Source organism: Chlorocebus sabaeus, chromosome 25 (genome assembly GCF_047675955.1).
Source record: "Chlorocebus sabaeus isolate Y175 chromosome 25, mChlSab1.0.hap1, whole genome shotgun sequence".
Classification (NCBI taxonomy): Eukaryota; Metazoa; Chordata; class Mammalia; order Primates; family Cercopithecidae; genus Chlorocebus; species Chlorocebus sabaeus.
Genome location: NC_132928.1, coordinates 39405956 through 39426836, shown reverse-complemented (window position 1 = coordinate 39426836; position 20881 = coordinate 39405956). Strand labels below are relative to the sequence as shown.

At 31.6% G+C, this 20881-nt stretch overlaps 1 protein-coding gene across 3 annotated transcripts in view; it reads right to left on the bottom strand.

The window, feature by feature from the left end:
• Positions 1–20881, bottom strand: part of BRINP3 (BMP/retinoic acid inducible neural specific 3) — a 395286-nt gene that overhangs the window by 192027 nt on the left and 182378 nt on the right. For all 3 annotated transcript variants that reach the window (XM_007989133.3, XM_007989132.3, XM_007989129.3), the window contains exon 3: positions 691–881. In XM_007989133.3, coding sequence (XP_007987324.3) covers positions 691–881 — 191 coding nt within the window. The remainder of the gene's footprint in view (positions 1–690; positions 882–20881) is intronic.

Sequence of the window (20881 nt, the reverse complement as noted above, 5' to 3'; positions counted from 1 at the left end):
TTTAGGAAAATGTTATATGTTGCTTATTACACATTATCTCCTAAAATGTCATTTAAGTATATTCAAACTGCTGAATCATACATCACTATGAAAAAGCCATATTTTTATGGCTAAATAGGATTTAACAATATCACACAATAGCTTTCTTAATTTTTACAAATGTATACATTGATCGAGAAAGTGACGTTTATTCATTTCTACTTTCTTATGCGTCGTAATTATTTGTTTATCACTTTTTCTGTACCAGTTACAATCTGTATCAACTACAATCAGAAACACTAAAATGGCGTTAAAAATTTAATTGTAGTTATTTAATATGTACTCCAAGAAACCTTTCCTTCTCTCTATAAATAAAATTGATGACCCCACCTGTGGCTGCTTATTATTCATGTATTTTAAATAAAAGTTTCCATATGACCTTAAGAGTGCAATAATTATGTCAAATATGTGTATGTTATTAGATTGTAAATAGCTTTCATGCAGAAACTAAGTAATATTCATCTGCTTCACAATTGTGAACACTGTGTGGGACATTTAATAATCATTCAAAATGTGTTGGATAAATGAATGAATGAGTGAGTTCTATAACTATTCATACTGTAGCTATCTGGATTAATTAACACTTTTCTGTGATTTATACAGTTTTATGCACAAGCACACACAGGCACAAATATGTTCAAAGAGCCGTACCTCCCAGAGTAGCAGATAGCAAGAAATGTGTCCCATATTTCTTGATAAGGTTTTCTGTGATTTGCTGAAGGGTAGGTCGACGTCCCAAAAGTCTTATGTTGCGGAAGAATTCAGGGGCAAGAGGCAGAGGAGAGCCAAGGAAATTTCTTCTCTCAACTGCAAGGTTATTTACTTTCCAGCGGCCAAACTCCCTGAAAAGCAAATTTATTTTTATTCATAAATGCGTAATCTATCTGAATGTTTTCATTTGAGAAGTTCACCTGGTAGTTTAGCTGGGGTCAGTACATTACAATTACTCTTGCTTGTAATACTATGTTGTGTGCTAGGAGTAGGAAAAGAAATATTTATAATTTATTTAACTGGAGTGAATACTCTAAAACCAAGTCATGTAAAGAAAAAATAAGCCACCCAAAGTGAACAGCTTCCACCGAGATTTTTTTCCCCAAGAAAATATGTATTCATAAAAATGACTTTATTATGCCTAGAATATGAATATAGAGTTACTAAACTAACAAAATAACTAAAGTAATTTTTTTTGTTTGTTTTCTAAGGTATATTGAAAAAAAAAGAATGATTTATATTCATTACCCTAATGATTTCCTTTCTCTACTCACTTTAGAGTGAGAATGTAAAAATCCTCAGGGGTATTAAGGAGCTGCAGAACTTTAAAAACATCATCAAAAGATAAACCAGTTTTCTTTTTTTTTTATTTTTAATAATTATGGTTTACAACATATTTGGAAATCCAAATTCAGCTATTGCAGTTTCTCAAGATGCAAAGTGATTTTATAGATAAATTTGGCCAAGTTAGAAAAAATGAAAGATATGGTTATACAAGATTTATACATTTTTTAAAAGAATTTATATATTTACACTGAGATAAAATCAGCCTGATAATAAATTAGAAAAGAATTATAGTAAACTGGGTCTGATTTTTTTTTCTGAGAAGTGGTCCAATAAAATTCTCAAATGTCACCCACAGGGAAGAACACTTTACTAGGCTTAATACTTCAAGTGTGTTAATTCATATTTATAAAATAATCAAATAAAATGTTGATTAAACACTTTATACACATGTGCCATATTTATTTATATTTTTCTCCAAAAAATGCTTGCAATGTGCCAGGCTCAGTGCATGATAAGAAATTCATCTACCGATGAGACCCATACTGTCCATCTGAAAGTAGCCTTCTCCTTTTGGAGAAATGTTTAGGAATAAATAAAAAAAGACAGAAAATTAATTTTTAAAAGTTTTAAATTCTGATATTTACTGAGAGATACACATACAGACAACTCTGATGAGAAATATGACTATATGAAGTGTGGCCATATTTTACATTACATGGCCAGAGAGGGTACCTCTGCGGAGACAACAATTAGGCAATATGTGAAATAATAATAGTAAATTGCTTGGTGCAAGGAGGCAGGAAAAGGATTGATGCAGAATAATGAGGAACAGTGCACATACTTCTAGGACAAAGGGGCATGACCCTGACAGTTTCTAACTATGGATATTTAGTACTTGTGGCACACATTTGACATCAAACAACCCATTTTTGTTACTAATGATATGATCAGAATCACTTTCGAATCTAGGGAAGACTTTGGCCTGAACATAAATTAGAAGCTCTTTCATCGTTGAGAAATTCTTGCTGTCTCCTGTAAGAATTAGCTCATCTAAACAGTTTTAATTAGTGTTTTTCTACCAAGGGTTCTCAAACTTCAGCACCTATCAGAATCACCTGGAAACTTCACGACAGATTCTGATTCATCGGGTATTAGATAGGAGTTAGAATCTGCATTTTAAACAGACATGCTAGTGCTGCTCTTCTGGTGACCATACTTTGAATAAAACCACTGATATATACAATTTGATATATTGCCTTTCAGATCTCATCAAAATGCCATCTTTTCAGCAAATATAGGGCTTTCATAGGCTGAATTTATTATAATGTTCCCTCAAAATTGAGTAAGAATGTCTTTGTTATCTTTACAAGTTGATATAAATAAATTTTTATGCTATTCACTTCTATAATAAAGTTACTTAAATCTGAAGTGTAGGTACATAATAGTACATGTATAATATATAAAATACATAATATTAAATATATGATATATAAAAATTTAAACATTGAAAAAGATCATTTGAAATAAAATATGTAAGTCCTAAAATTTGATGATATACCTCAAGATATATAGTAATACAAAACTTATAAGAAGATATTTTTATACCATGATCAAAATAATATTTGCTCGTCAATTCAAAAATTTATAGGCTTACTCTCATTTAATATTTTAGCTATTGTAAAATGCTTGTAATTTAATCAATAGAGAATAACGTAACTTTACCTTAAAGCTGTGACATATATTTTTCAGTGGTTTACAGTGCTAAATTTGTTAACTCAAATATATTCATAGATTAAGATACAATCTAAGTGAAATAAGTAGACTAAAAAATCCAAGATGATTAATTCAATGGTAATATTTTATATCCTAAAGTTTTTGACTCTGGAAAATGCTTTCTAAAATGCTGAAAGATTTTCGATATATGCTTTTCTAAAGATTTTCTAAAATGCTGAAAGAGTAAATACATGCTAGAAAAGTGCAATTCTACCTTTTCAAACAATTAGTAAATATACAAATATAAATCCATGATCTATTCTGAACTGATGTATTTATGACTTTCTTCATTTTGTTCCTCTCAAATAAGAACAACAGACATATTACAAAACAACTAACACAAAGTATTTATTTTATGAAATCAGTTTATAAGACTATAATACTGCAGAATCAGCTATTCGAAGAAAATATTGTCTATTCTTTATTATCAACTATTATTATTGTTCATGTTGCTGGCAATACAGATGAACATAAGAAAAATCTATGACCTCGAGGGCTCAAAGTTTATACAAAGATAAAATATGAATGAATAAATTGCAATTCAAAGGCTTTAGAGTATTTTCTGTGAAAAATACAATTGTATAGTAGCTTAGTTAGCCCAACTCCTCTACCCCATTTATCACCGTTCTTTGATATGAATGGACCTAATCCAACTCACTTTGGATATGTTTTCTCTGAAGACCCTAAGAAGACTTCCTGAACAACTTTCCAAAGAGCCGCCTTCAGTTATCAGGTGCTTTTTACTCACTCAGTATGTTAAATTTGTAGTCTCACTTCACCTTCTAATATTTCAAATGATAAAACACTTTGCCACCCCATCTATTAATCTACTATATCTGTCATGCAAAAAACATAAAGAAATAACAAATTCTGGGGACATTGCTAAACTAAAACCAATTTAATAACTAAGTAATTATAGTTACTGTTAATAACTAAAGAAAATTATTTTATTAATTTCAAGAAACTTCATCTTCTAGTTTTCTCCCCCTATTTTCATATAAAGCATAACGCAAAACACCACACTATTGTGTATATCCAACAAGGTTAGTTTGTGTAGAAAACATAAATTTCAAATTGAAATCTAAGAGAGCTCTGATTTCCACTCCACATTTGGTTTGTATTGTCGTGATACATGATCATTGTTACAATCTCTATAAAGTGTTGCTGGAAACTGAGATAAAATAGCAAAATAATCCTAAGAAGTGGTGATATGAGCACTTTAAGTAAAGACAGTCATCTCTGGACAGCCACACTGTAACTAGTAAACGTTAGGTATGAATCAAAATTCCCAGTGTCACTTTTTCCTGAACACAAGATAAGACATTTACTGATGACATTTTAAGTCCCTGTGGCCATGTGGCTTAATTTGGTGAAGATTTGTGAGCATGTATGTATAACCTGTTCCATAAGCCCGGGACGTTGATTAGCAACTATAATCAGAATAGCTATGGTCCACATATATCCCTAAAGCTTAACAGGATGAACAAGTGAATGAACTGAAAATAAATTTTGTAATGTAAAGTCATCAAGATTACGGGAGGCTGAGGTGGAAGAATCCCTTGAACCCAGGAGGCAGAGATGGCAGTGAACCGAGATCATGCCACTGCACTCCAGCAAAGATTATAGGATTATTTGATTTGCTTATTTTCTAGTAATGTAATCTAGTATATCATTACTGATGTAAAGTTTTTGACTCTGGGAAATATTAGGAAGTTAATAAGGAGCTAATGTCTGTATATAAATTGGAACCTAAGGGGTGCAGATTTTTTTTTTCTTTGTTTCCTGAAGATAAGGTTCACCTCAGTTACAACTAGATCATGCATTCATTAAATGCTGGAAAAACAAAGCAATGGAGTGCTGAATTAAAAACATGCTGTTGGGTATAATTATCATAATGAGAACATTTTACCTAAAGGCATCTCAGGATTTCATCCAGATGCTTTATATTTATATTAAATAAGAACATTGTTGTATCTAACTAAGTGTTGTATTCAGCTTGGAACCTTCACAGAACGTAACTATCTTCCCATTATAATGTTTGAAAGTCTTTCAATTAAATAGGCACAATCATTAGAGTTTAATGTAACTCAGTCCCTTTCAAGGCACCACTGTTTTATAGAACACACATATGGGCTATAACCAGTTTAACCAGAACATTACTTTGAAAATATTTTTGGGGATCATACTCTAAGGAGCCTCTATTGGTTTATTAGAATTGTATGTTTGTCTGCTAAAAATTCTGATGTGCAATCATCTATTATGTATTTCCACACAATATTTATTTTTCTACAATGTTTATTATAATTGTATCCCTACTCAGCTTATAAAAAAGGCTGGAAAATAAGAATGACATCATCAAATTTCAGTTAAATGCCTGTCACATAATTGCCACATTGCCATTAACCTTTCTTATTAGCATTTAAATATATACAAATACACAAATGTACTCATATATTTAAAATATATTAACTGTCATGATTTCTTTAAAAGTGCACACATATATTTGGTTTCCCCAAAACACAGAATTTGCCACTGTTCATATTAGAAATTTTGTATTAAATACCAATGAATAAGAAACCCAAAATATATTGACAAAAGCAGATGATGCAGTAGCTGAAAAGATTTACCTTTAACTGCTAATTTCCACCAAACGAAGTTGTCTAAAGTCCTACGTGCTATTATTACATTACTTTTCACATTACTGTATTTGTTGGCTAGTAATTTTATTAATAACCATTAAAATTTTCAGACACAACAGAATCTTAAAATAAATATATTACCTAAGCATTCATGTCTACTGGGAACAAATTCAAAACAAAAATCATAAATTAACTTGTCAAACTTTAATAACAATAACATTCTAATTACATCTGTTAAATCATACGGATCTTAAGAAATGGCACTAACACCAATATTGGCTTCTCATAATTTTATTGGGTAACTGTGATATATAAAATTGATTTTTAAAAGTATTTTTACCAGCTGTACACAGTGGCTCATGCCTGTAATCCAAGCACTTTGGGAGGCCGAGGCAGATACATCACTTGTGGTCAGGAGTTTGAGACCAGCCTGGCCAACATGGTGAAACCCTGTCTCTACTTAAAAAAATAAAATAAAATAGCCGACTGTGGTGGTGTGTGCCTGTAATCCCAGCTACTCAGGAGGCTGAGGCAAGAGGATCGCTTGACCTGGGGGGGCGGAGGTTGCAGTGAGTCAAAATTGTGCCACTACATCCCAGTCTGGGCAGCAGATCGAGACTCCATCTCAAAAAACAATTACAAAAACATTCTTACCATATAGCTTCAACAGCTCACAAATGACACTGTTTTCCATTAGGCTGGTAAAAGGAAAATGTTTCAAATAGTCTGGATGCCTGTAGCACTGAAGTTAGTGTTCATAAAACAGCTAAATGCTCAGTAATTAGCAAGATAAAAAATCCACTCTCCATTTAGCCCCTTGATACATCAAACTTTTAAAAATAAATTTAATAGTATTAGAGTTTAATTTTTTTTAAGCTTGGGAAAAATTTTTAGATGATGCTGCAAATTTAGCAGAATGAATCTATGCAAATAAAATACTGGGGATAAAAGTCCAATCATAAATATAACTTATGTAAAGTGTTTACATGTAGGATTTCTGAGAAGCACTGATTAATGACTGTTGTATTTTGAAAAAGCTGCCAAACTCAAAGTAGACTACAGAAGACAATTAGCATGACTGCAATAAAAATAACTGCCATATCAGTAGAACAATAAGAATTAATAGTAGCTGTAACCTCATGACTATCATTGAAATAAAAAAGATGAAGATGGGGCTACTGAGAAAGTGTTAAAGGATTTTCCGGTTTATGGCTGATTATGCACGCTTCAAATTCTTAAAATATGTTATAATTTTAGGACTCTGAAATTACTGAAAATAATTTAATTTTATGTTACATAGTTTTAAGTCACTTTCATCGCTTAATAGGATTTTATGAAACTTTAAGAGAAATACAACAGACGCAAGTATATATGATAATATAGAAATTGATTATGCTTGTTTAAATTAAATCACATTTTGAACACTTGTTAGCAAAAGTTTTGTGTAAAAATATACAAACATGCTGTTAATGATCTTCTCATTTGAATAAAGTAAAAATATGTACAACTTTTGCTTAAACTTTGCTTTCTAAAGTTAGATAGTACAGTTTAATTTCTATTACAAATATTATATCAAGTTATCAAAATTACTGCTTAATTACATTCATACAATAATACAGATTAGGTAGCTATTGATCAGTGTAGACAAGCCAAGAGGCACAGACATATCTGAGATAAAATAAAACAAAATATTTAGTCTGTTTTTTTCTGATAAAAAGAGAAACACTGAATAATTTTATTTTAGTGTTTATAGTTACAGAAGTAATTCATTATCTTCATCTATAGATGAAAAAATTTGCATTTATGAATAAATTTTATTATTTTAGCCAGAGAATTTTAATTTTTAAAAGGAAATGAAATTAGGAGTGAAACTGCTGAAGTGTCAAATCCTATCCTCACCAATTTAATTCACAAAATGTAAAGCTTTCTGAATTTTTGCATGTTCATAACCTCAGTGGTGTAAACACACCTCATCTATGATCATAGGTATAATAAAACTGATACTGGAGACATTTTGAGGTAAAATTTGTAGAACTTAACTACAGTAGTACAGAAAACATGGATTACTGCTTAGTAATTTTTGGTACATGTAAATCTGTGAAGTGGGTTTTTCGTGCCAGGATGTTCATTTTTAAAAATATATAAATATTACTGATTAAGGTAATGCAATTTTATAGAATTAATAAGTAAAAATTTACATAATAATTCATAAATAAAATCACTCAAAGACTATGCACATCACCATTGTTGTTTCAGGTAAAGACTAATAAGTTAAATGCTCATAAAGATAGGTAAATGGGAAATAGATATCTGTTAATGAAAAAATAATGTTTGCTGACAATTTCTTCAATCATTTAAGCAGTATTTCCTCTGATATTTCTTTATAATGATATCACATCTACCTTAAACATTGTGTCAAAGATTTTTAAATCATGGATTATGTGAAGGTAACTAACCAATTATATATCTGAGATTATTACAATAAATTACAACTTCAGGTATTGCTTCATTTCAAGTTACATGAAGTAAGAAGTCAAAATGAAAAATTGTTTTTAAAGAATAACTGCATTTTTAGTGACAATAAATATAAATTGCCCATCTTTTAATAAATTTTTTTCATAAAGATGAATTTTGAATAATAACCCAATTCAGTAGAATGTATATTTTTCCTGAAATATGTCTTAAAATGTCTTAAAGAGAATTCCTTTTAAAAATATTATATTTTCCCACATAGTTGAGGCAAATGAAAATGTGTTGCTGCAGATCATAGGCTTTAATATATAAATGATTTATTTCAACATGCTCTTAATTTTATGTCTTTCATATATACATCAAATAGGGAGACTGAATATGGTACTTTATGACAAAATAAGTTTTCAGAAAAAGTAAAATCTTAAGTTTACAAGGTGTAAATTTTTTATTCCCCAAATTATAACCTTTTGGTTTGAATCAGGCTTGATGGTTAGAATACAATTTTACACACAAACACTTTATAAAATATCAACTGGCAATTACATCTTTCTCTGGATATCACTGTCTTGTATGGATTACAAATTGAGACTTGTTATCTAGCAAGCACTTGGTCTCACCATCTCCTTTTGGGGATTTATATAATATAAACTTCTTAAATATTACCTGCTTTATATGAACTTCAAAGACACTAATAATATGTGGGAACTGCCATCTTTTCTGCTCTACCATACCTGTCTCCAATTAATTTAGGTCCTCTTGTTATATGCACTCGTGGCACAATTTTCTTTTCCTTCTGTGAACTTAGTTGTGTCACTCTGATTCATGTTTCACGTAGATGTGAATTATTTCTTCTTATAACCATTGTATTTTTAAGACTCAAATGAATGACCCATAGTAGTCACTGGTTAAATGCACTCGGAATCACCAAATGAGTAAATATTGTCATGTGAGCTAAAATGAAATAGCCACCTAAGTATGAAAAAAAAATGAGGTTTCCTAGTTGTTAGTATACACCCTGACTAAAGTTCACAGAAAATCAAGCTCAGTAGAGGAATATATTTCTCAATTATCATCTTTGAGGGTTCATGTGACTAGGACAAATTAAAAGTTAACTATTTGCTCTAAACTGAGAAGCACTAATCATGTAAAAACCTACTTCCACTGATATCTAAAATATATGTTGGGAAGTTTAGAAATATGCTACCATTTCCTGCTAGGGCAGTAAAATGTATAGTTGTGGTACTCCAAGCATCTTACAGTTAATACACTTTGAGAAGAGCAATCCAGATATTTCAAATATAAGAAGATTTTTAATTTATCTTATCTGTGCCAGCCATAAGGCAGTGGAAGCACATTGATATAGACAAGTTCAGTTTTCATCTTTTATGGGAAAAATAAATATATTTGACCAGTTTTCTCCTATAAACGTTAAAATGTAATTTTTCACTGATCAGCAGTCAATAAGTTTATACGTTTGACAGGCAAAAAACAACTTTCATACTAGTGATCATTAAACATCTTCTGGCAGATAACTTTTACCTAATCATTGAAATTGAAATGATAATTTAATTAGACTTGTTTCTAAGTGATCAACCTATGAATTTTAAACTATTGCACTGAGATGTGTGCTCTTTTTATCCCCTTTTGATAAATGAGAGAAGATTGTTAGAAATAAATTCTCCGAGGCTGTATACCTAGCAAGAATTTAAATCCAGGGAGTCAGACCTCAACTCTAATGACATTAACTCCTTTACAGATTGATAGCAACTTTGATTGAAAGGTGGCTATTACTGGTAATAGGAGAGTGTGTGTGTGTATATATATTTGTGTGGGAAGCATGGAGGGTGTACGGGAGAGACAGGGAAAGATATAGAGCATAAAGAGGGAGAGGAAAGAAAAGAAACAGGTGAGGTTGAGAGAATTTTATTCATTAAATGGGGAGGAATGTGAGAAATAGTAATATATATCAAACAGAAGGAAAAAGCCAAGTATAGATTAATCATTTATTGTCCTGACTAGCCACCCAAGAAACAGACAATGTAAACCTCTACATGGTAGAAGGACTTAAGTGGCCTTTGAGACTATTTCACATTTCTCAAAAGAGGAATTGTAGGAAGTGAATGATTAAAGAGGTTTATAATCAATTACTTTAATAGGTGATATAGTATAGTTGAAACTTTGAGCTCAGGGTGCAGAGAATACAAGCACGGCAACAAATGCATAAATAGATGTACTGGATTACAACAAAGTTAAAAGCTTCCAAACAACAAAAGAAACAACAGAATGAAGAGACAATATACAGAATGGGAGAAAATAAGGGGTTAATATCCAAAATATATAAGATACTAAAATAAATCAATAATAAAAAATAAAACATAAAAATACCCTGATTTGAAAATGAACAAAGGACTTGAATAGACATTTCTCAAAAGAAGATCTAGAAATGGCCACCATTTTAATAAAAAGTATTCAAAATCACTAATCATCAGGGAAATGCAAATTGAAACCGCAATGAGGTATCACTTCACTCCTGCTAGAATAGTTACAATTAAAAAGACAAAAGTTAACAAATTTTGGCAAGGATGTGGCGAAAAGATAACCCTCGAACACACTTGGTGAGAATGTAAATGAAAGCAGCCATTGTGGAGAACAGTTTGGAGATTTCTCAAGAAATAAAAATAGAACTACCATATGATTTGGTAATCCCACTACTGGATATAGATACGTATTTATATGTTGAAGAGATATCTGCACTTCCATGTTTATTGCAGCATAATTCACAATAGCCAAGGCATAGAACCAACCTGTGTCCATTAGCAAAAGAATGGATTTTAAAAGGTGGTATATGTACACAATAGAGTACTTATCAGCCATAATAAAGAATGAAATAATGTCATTTGTGGCAACATGGATGAACCTGGAGGACATTATGTTAAATGAAATAAGCCAGGTACAGAAGGAAAAATTCTGCTTGACCTCTCTCATATGTGAAATCTGAGAAAGTTGGTCCCATAAAAGGAGAGAGTAGACTGGTAGCTACCAGAGGATGGGGATATGAAGCCATGAGAGAGTTTGGAAAATGCTGGCCAAATGATACAAAATGACAGAAGGAATAAGTTCAAGAGGTCCATTGTAGAGCATGGCAATTACAGTTAATGGCCATATATTGTATTCTTGAAAAGGAAGTGATCAGCAAACCTAAAATACTGATGAACCTGAAAAACTTATTATGGAGAGTCACTCTACATGACAAGAAAAAATATAAAATAAAAATATGACAGCTGAGCACAGTGGCTCATGCCTGTAATCCTGAAACTTTGGAAGGCTAAAGCTGGAGGATTGCTTGGGCCTAGGAGTTCAAGAGAAGCATGGGCAACATAGCTTGTCTCTCTACAAAAAAATAAAAAAAAAAATAACTTGCTCTGGTAGCATTTGCCTGTAGTCCTATCTACACAAGAGGCTGAGAAGCGGAGGGAGAATCACTTGAGCCCAGGAGGTCTAGTCTACCTTGATCTCTGATTGCACCACTGCACTTCAGCCTGGGTGACAGAGCAAGATCCTGTCTCTAAATAAATAAATAAATAGAAAAGTAAAGTCTATTTTTGATGGGATAATTTTTAGTACTTCTTTAATCTTTTTATTCACTATTGGTTTATTCAGGTTTTCATTTAATTTGTGATTCAATACAGGTAAGTTGTATTTTTCCAAGAATGTATCCATTTTTTCTAGGTTTTCCAATTTGTTAGCATATAGAAATTCATAATAGTCTCTAACAATCTTTTGTATTTTTGTGTTATTCATTATAATGTCTCATTTTTATCTTTGATTTTACTTATATGTGTCTTCTTATACTACATAAATGATTGTTTATTTTGTTCATCTTTTAAAAAAACATTATATTTGATTTGTTGATCTTTTGTAATATTTTAATCTCACTTTCATTTATTTCTGCTCTAATCTTTACTATTTCTTGTCTTTTATTGATTTTGGGATTGATTTGTGTTTGCTTCTCTACATTTCTTAGGGTTCATCATTAAGTTTTTATGTGAAGTCTTTTTGTTGTTGTTATCTTAGGCATTTATTGTGATATTCTTATTCCTGCTTTATCTATGTTCCATACATTTTGTTTTTATTTCCTTTTTATGCATTTTAAGACATTTTAAATTTTTCTTTTTTAATTTATTTATTGATACATAGGTCATTCAGTAGCATGTTGTTTTATTCCCAGGTATTTGTACAGTTTCTATCATTCCTCTTGTTAACTGACTTCTAGTTTTAGTCCATTATGGTCAGAAAAGATACTTGATATGATTTCAACTTTTTTGAATCTCTTGAAATTGTTTTGTGTCCTTATATATCATCTATCCTGAAGATATTCCATGTGTTGATGAGAAGACTGTTTATTCTGCAGCAGTTGAGTGAAATGTTCTGGAAATGTCAGCTTTATCCATTTGGTCTAGAGCATAGTTTAACTTCGATGTTTCTTTGTTGGTTTTCTGCCTGAATAACGTAAACACTGCTGAAAATGGGGTTTTGAAGTCCCCTACTATTATTGCATTGAAGTGTATCTTTCCCCTGAGATCTATTAATGTTTGCTTTACATATTTGGGTGTTGTGGTCTTAGTACACATACATTTACTATTGTTATATCCTGTTACTGAATTGATGCTTTTATCATTATACAGTGAAATTCTTTCTCTGTTTTTACAGTTTTTTTATTTAATGTCTATTATATATAATGTAAGCATAGCTACTCCTGCTCTTTTTTGGTTTTCATTTTCATTTCATGGAATATATATTTCCACCTCTTCAATTTCAATCTATGTGTGTCTTTATAGGCAAAGTGGATTGTTTGTAGGCAGCACACAGTCGGGTTTAGTTTATTGTTCTTTTTTAATTCATTCAGCCACTAAATTTTAGTTGGACAATTTAGTCCATTTATATTCAGTATTGTTATTGGTAGGTAAGGACTTGATACTGCCATTTTGTTACTAAATGTTTTGTAACTCCTGTCTTCCTTTCTTCACTTCTTGCTGTTTCCTTTCCGGTTATTCTCTCTGGTGGTATTATTAATTCCTTAAGTTTTACTTTTAGGGTATCTATTGTAGGTTTTAGCTTTGTGGTTGTCATTAATTTTACAAAAAGCATCTTATAGCTATCACAAGTACACAAGTACCTCAAAATATCTTTTTTTTTTTGTTTTTTTTTTTTTTTGAGACAGAGTCTCAGTCTGTTGCCCAGACTAGAGTGCAGTTGCACAATCATGGCTCACTGCAGACTCAATTTCCCATATCTCAAGTGATCCTCCCAGCTCAGCCTCCTGAGTAGCTGAGACTCCAGGCATGTGTTACCATGCCTGACTAATTTTTTATAGAGATAGGGTCTACTTTGTTGCCCATGCAACAAAAGAGTTAGTGAACTCTTGGGCTCAAGTGATCCTCATGCCTTGGCCTCTCAAAGAGCTGGAATTATAGACATGAGCCACTTCACCTGGCCCACAAAACAGCTATTTTCAGTCCTGGATGAGAAGTTAAACCTTACCTCTCCAGGTTTGGTGACTGGCACTTTATTTAATCGATTTTGTTAGGTTATATTTCCTTGAATATTTTGGATGTCTGAAGGCATGCATCAATACCTAGGCATTGAAAAATTAGGTATTTATTTCAGTCTTGCCTTGTTTGTACCTGTCCTTCTTCGGAGAGTCTTCCAGTAGTTTAAAGGGGATTGCCTGTTGAGCTCCATAAGCCTGTAGTCGCTCTTGGCATTTTAGCACTAAAGGGTGCCCTGAGCCTAGGTTTGCTGTAAGTCTTGCAAACTGCTAGCTCACCAACACTCTAAACTGAACTTGGAAAAGACCAGCCAATAGAGAAGAGGGCCAGAATTTGGGTTTGTTCTGCCAGGATGGGGATTGCCTTCTGGCCCAGGATGAATTTAGAAGTGTCAAGCAGCTCACTTGGTTCTGTCCTTTGTTGTTTTACGTGGTGGAGTTGGTACTTGGCTCTTAGGCAAAGTCCCCCATACTGTTTCCTCTTCTTTCCCCAGTATAGGGATTCTCTCTCCACACTGCACTGCCTGAGGTTGGTGAAGGAGTGACGTGGGCAGTCTAATGGCTGCCACAACTTACATGATGTTGGGTTTCTCCCTAAGCCATCATCCTCCCAGACCAGTACAGTACTGGGACTTGCCCAAAACCATGGTCACTACAGCCTGCCTGCTACTGAAATTTACTGGGGGCCCGAATCCACTGTAGTCAGCTAGTGGTGAAGCAGGCTGGGACTCAGGTTTCTGCTACTTGGGTGGTAGATTCCTCTCTAGTGCAGAGACGTCTAAATGCTCCTTCTGTGGGCACCAGTCTAGAATCAAGGACTATGAGGGCCCTGCCCCACATTGCGTTCCACTGTGGCAGGGCCAGCACTAAGTTTCAATGCAAATTCCCACACTCCCTTCCCTTTCCCTCCCCGAGCAGCCAGTTCCTCTCTCCACATGGCTCTGCCTGGTAGCAGGAAGGGGTGGTTTAGACAATGTGGTACTGTCCTTTCTACAGTCTTCAATTCCTCTCTTTTGGTTATTATACCAAAATCAGGCACTGTGATTAATTTTGCTCTTTTGAATGTGCTTTTTAATGTGTGTAGTTATTCAATGTAATGTTCCTGCAAGGCAACAATCTTTGGGAGTTCTAATTGGCCATCGTGATCTGGCTCCTCATTTGTCTTTTTTTTTATTTTTATTTTTATTTTTTGGGGTGTCTGAGCTTTTAGTGTTATATTTAAAAAATTGTAGCCAAAACCAATTTTAAGGACCTTTTCCACTATATTTTATTCTTGAAGTTTTGCAGTTTCATGTTATATTTAAATTTTTAATATTACGAGGATGTACCCACAAAAACTAAAAATTAAAAAAAAATCATGGGATGTAAGGATGATTAGATATATACATGGATAATAAATATGATCCATAACATTAACAGAATGAAAGACAAAATCACTATGATTATATCAAAGATGCAGAAAAAGGGTTTGACAAAAATTCAACATTCTTTTATGATAAAATCTTGCAACATATTAGGTATAGAAAAAAATGCACCTCAATATAATATGGACTATATATGACAGTCCTACAGCTAACATACTCCATGGTGACAAATGACAAGCTTTTCCTTTTTAAGATCAAGAACAACACAAGGCTGCCTACACTCACCACTATTCAGCATAGTATTGGAAATTCTAGCCAGAGCATTTAGGCAAGAAAAATAAATCAAATGCATCCAAATTTGAAAGGAAGCTAAATTGTCTCTATTGCAGATGACGTTATCTTATTGCAAAGAAAACCCTAAAGACACCACTAAACCAAAAAATAAAGTCAGAGAAGTTGTAGGATACAAACTCAGCATACAAAAATCAGTAAGATTCCTATACACTAAGAAAGGACTATCCACAAAAGAATTTAAGAAAACAACCCCATTTACGATAGCATAAATAAGAATAAAAAGGCTTAGGAGTAAATTTACCCAAATAAGTGAAAATTTTGTACACCGGAAATCAGAAGGCACTGATGAAATAAAGTGAAGAACACATAAATAAATGAAAAATTATCCTATGTTTATGGATTACAAGAATTAATATTGTTGAAATGCCCATGCTACCCAAAATAATGCACAGATTAATGCAATTCCTGTAAAAATTCCAATAGTATTTTTCACATAAGTAGAAAAGAGAATCCTAAAATTTATATAAAATCAAAAAGGTCTTCAATTAGATGAAACAATATTAAAAAAAAAAAAAAAAAACAGCAAAGCTGGAGACATTACACTTCCTGATTTCAAACTATATTACAAAGTTATAGTAATAGAAATAATATGGTATTTGCATAACAAGACACAGAATAGAGAGGCCAGAAATAAAGCTATCCATATATGGTCATCTAATTTTTGACAATGATGCCAAGAACACACAATTGGAAAATAAACAGTGTTAAGAAAACCGGATATCCGTAAGTGAAGGAATAAAATTGGACCTTTGTCTCATACAATATACAAAAAATAACTCAAAATAGATTAAAAACTTAAATGTAAGAACTGAAATCATAAAACTCCTAGAAGAAAGCTGGGGAGAGAAAAGCTCCTTGTTTACAACCTTAATGGGAACACACTATTTTTCACCACTAAGTGTAATGTCAGCTGTTGAATTTCATAGATGCAATTTATGAAGTTGAGGAATTTTTCCTTGATTCCTATTTTTCTCAGATTTTTTTCTCATAAATAAACATTGAATTTCACCAAATGCTTTTTTTTTTTTCTGGAACAACTGGTATGATCATTTTATTTTTTCTTCTTCACCCTGTTCATATATGGATTATACTAACTTCACAATGCTAGAAGAAACTACACTTGGTCATGACGTGTAATTCCTTTTATATATAGCTGAATTCTGTTTTCTCGTGTGTGTGTGTATGTGTACATGTGTGGGTGTGCATGCTTTTTCTTCTGGTTTGGTATCAGGGTAGGTGTGTGAATGCATGCTTTTTCTTCTGTTTTGGTATCAGGGTAGCAGTAGATTGAAAAAGAAAATGAACTGGAAGTGTTATTTCCTGGGAAATAATCTGTAAAATTAGTGTTAATTCTTATTCAAATATTTGTTAGAATTTTCCAGTGAAATCATCTGGGCCTGAAGATTTATTTGGAATTTTAAAAATTATAACCACAATGTATTTAATAATTCTAAAGCTAGTCAATGATATAATTTGTGATTGTGCTTTTTAAGAAATCAGTCAGCTTAATTTAGTCAAATATACATATGTAGAGTTTTCACAATATTCCTTAGTATCCTCTTAATTAATTCTTTATATCCCTGAATTGTGTGGTGATAACCACTGTTAGAGTTCTGACTTTGGTAATTTGTCTACTCTCGCTTTTTCTTGCTAGAATATTGCCAATTTTATTTTTATTGCTGCTATTTTCAAAGAACTAGGTTTTTGTTGCATTGATTTAATCTACTGTTTCTCTTTTTTCAACTTCATTGATTTTTGCTATTATCTTTATGTTTTCTTAATTTGTGTGGGTTAATTTTTCTCTTTTTAAAGATCTTTGAGGAGGAATCATATTATTGGTTTGATTTTTTTTTCTTTTCTATATGTAAGTTTTTTGTGCTATACATTTCTCTCTCAGCACTGCCTAAATCATGTTCCACAATTTTTCATACTTTGTGTTTTCATTTTCACTAAGTTCTGGGTCTTTTCAAAATTTGTCTCGGGACTTTGTCTTTAACCTATAGTACGTTTCAAAGTGTGTGGTTTGTTTCCAAGTGTTTGGAAATTCTCTTGTCGTTCCGGTGTTGCTTTCTTGAATGCTTCAATTATGGTCATAGAATATACTCTGTGTGATCATAATTGTTGAGATTTGTCTCATGACTCTTAATATGCTCTATTTCATGTGACCCAGGGGCCCTGCAAATGTCTGTGTATTTCGTTAAAGGGTTCTATATATTGATTAGACCATGTTTGTTGACAGTGTTGTGCTCTTCTATATCCTTGCTGACTTTTCATCAAGTTGTTCTAGCAACTGACAAGAGAGGTGTTATACCCATCTATAGTTGTGGATTATTTTAGTTCTTCCTTCAATTCTACTAAATTTTGCTTACAATATCCTGTAGCCCAGTTGTTTGGTGCATGCACATTTAAGGCTAATATGTGTTCATGTTGTATTAATTCTTTATCATTATAGTAACTAACTATCTCTGGTAGATTTCTTTGCTCTGAATTCTGCTTATACTAATATAGTCACTACTCCTTTTCCTCAAATTAATGTTTGTCTATTATGTTATTTTCCATTCTTTACTTCTACCTAACCTATATTGTTACATTTGAAGTGTGTTTTCTTCATAGACAGCTTACATAGGAGCTATGTTTTCTTGATCTATTCCACCAATGTCTGTATTTTAATTAGTGTATGTATACCATCTCTACTTAAAGTAATGATTAACACTATAAAACTTAAGTACAATGCTTTCTTTTGTTTATGTTTTCCATTCTTTTTCTCTTTTTTCCTATCCTTTTGAGCTACTTGAACAGTTTTTAAAATTCCATTTTTATATATCTATACTAATGCTGATTATATCTCTTTGTATGTATTTTATTGATGGCTTTACATATCACAGTTCACAGGGGTCAATATTTTACCAGTTCCCATAGAAAACTTACCTCCCTTTACTTCATTTTATCTCTCCCATTTATAATATAATTGTGTTTAATATTTCCTCCAAATTCTTTTTGAACAATTTAAATAGTGTTATAATTTTCACTTCACCTGTCAAAATACTTTAGAAAACTGTAGTGAAAAAAAAGTTTCACATTTATCATATTTTTACTCTTTCCATTTTTTTCTTAATTCCTGTTATTCCATAATTCCTTCATTTGTCTCCTTCCTTCCTTCCTTCCTTCCTTGATTGCTTCCTTCCTTTCCAAACAATTTTATGCAATGTCTTGAAAACGTATGAAATAAAAATATTAAAAGTATATACAATATTGAAAAGTCTTATAGAGTTTTGGAATATATAGGCATATTAAAGAAGTTGTTGGGAAAACAAAGCTAGGTGATAAAACTATTTCTGTGTAATTACATAACTATCTCTGCGTTCACTTAAAGGTAGAGTTTTCTAAGACTATAGAGAAAGATTATATAATTATGCAGAAATGTTATTTGTTGAGAGAAAAAGTGGATAGTAAAACCAAGCATTTTTTGATAAAATTTATCATTTAATCATAAATAATATTTAAACAGACATATACTTATAGAAAAACATTTTTTCAGCAAATATTTATAGATAGAATTTATATGTTGATAGTTCCCTATAGTTCTTTGCTGAAAGTGTTTTGGTGTTACTTGTATATAGATAGAAGCATTTTCTAAACATACTTTATTTTCTGAGTAATTTTATGTTAAATACAAAACTGAGAGAAAAATATAGAGTTAATCCAAACACTCCCAAACCCCACAGATGCACAGCCTACTAAATTATCAGTATCTCCCACCAGATAGCACATTTGTTACAACTATTGAACGTACATGACACATTATTATTCCCCAAAAACCACAGTGTACATTACAGTCCACATGTATGAGTCTGGACAAGAAGTGTACATATATACATAAATTTACATATATAAAAATGTATATATATATTTTAAATGATGGAATGTTGTAGAAGTTGCCAAACACACCTCTATAACTCTAAATGTATCGCCCTGTGATTTAAAAAGAAAATGTCTATGACAAATGTATCAAAACCCAGTTACAACTAAAGTAATTTCTAGTTAATAATAAATGTAATAAATATTTAAAATGATAATAAAAATCCAAACCAGCAGGACCAGTAATAATTGTTCAGTATGTTAATTTTGGATTTGAATGAACTCTCGTTGCAGAATATTGGACACCTCTCAATTACACAATTATTCATATCTGATCTAACTTTTCCCAACTTAATTATTCAACCTTTCCTTAAAAATCCCCTCATAAATATTTTATGCAATACATGCTACCACAGCTTACTTGTCTCTGCTCACATTTTAAAAGTCCCATGCCTTCCACAGGTTAGACTAGTTTGGGGTTGCTGACAGCATAAATGTGAAAATAGGCAGGAGTTACAGAATCACAGAGTTCCTTTACATTAAGAATGACTTTTAGGGTAGTTAAATGCTGTATATATTTAAATAGAATGCAAATATTTTCACAGAATATAGAAAATATTTAGTTTCTATCTAGTGAATACTATTGTATGTACTTGTTATAAAACATAACTAATGATTATAATAAAAATAATCTTTAAAGTATAGACATTTACAGTTGTGTTTCGATTCAGGAAGAAGAGGAAAATATTAATTTAAAATTTAGCATCTATAACAAGTTTGTATATCACCTTCAAAATGAAGGGGGGATGCTAAGGCCTTATTTTACACTTACAAAAACATAATGATAATTCTTATAATTAGATAACATATTTTAATTTTCCAAGTTTCTGAATATAGAGCAGATGGAAATCAACTTTTTAAGAATTTAAAGGAAAGATAATCTCAAGATGATCTCCAAAGAGTAATTAAAATTAAATTTTGTAGAAAGAGTAATGTTTTGATATCAATGTAAACATGAATTAAATGACATAATGATTTTTCTAGTGATAATTTAAATATAATGTTTTATAGAAAATGAACAATTCAGATAGGGATAGGGTGCCTATGAAGATAAGGGTAACCATTCCTTTTGTAAAATAAATATATTGTAATCAGAAGACTCCAAATAGGAAATACAGAAGCAATATTCTATAAAGACTGGAAAAGGAGAGAGTAAAAACTATAAATTAAATATTAAGAAATCAGGCTGCTATACTACATAATTATCTAACAATGAAAATAAATAAGCCTTTAAACATCAGTCATTTATTTCATTTATTCCATTTTTAATACAGTTGCAATTAAATATTCTATCAAGTAGCCTCACTTATTCTGGTTTGGGCTTGAGTAAGTATTTTATAAATTAAGTATTAGGACACTTCTGAAAGAACTAGGTCAATTAAAAGTTAGTAAAGCTGGAAGTCCAGATGGCACTGAATTCACTCAACTAAAATTAACTACTTTGAATTTGGCTCAGTCTCAATATTCAATTATTAATGTGATATATGTGAAAATCT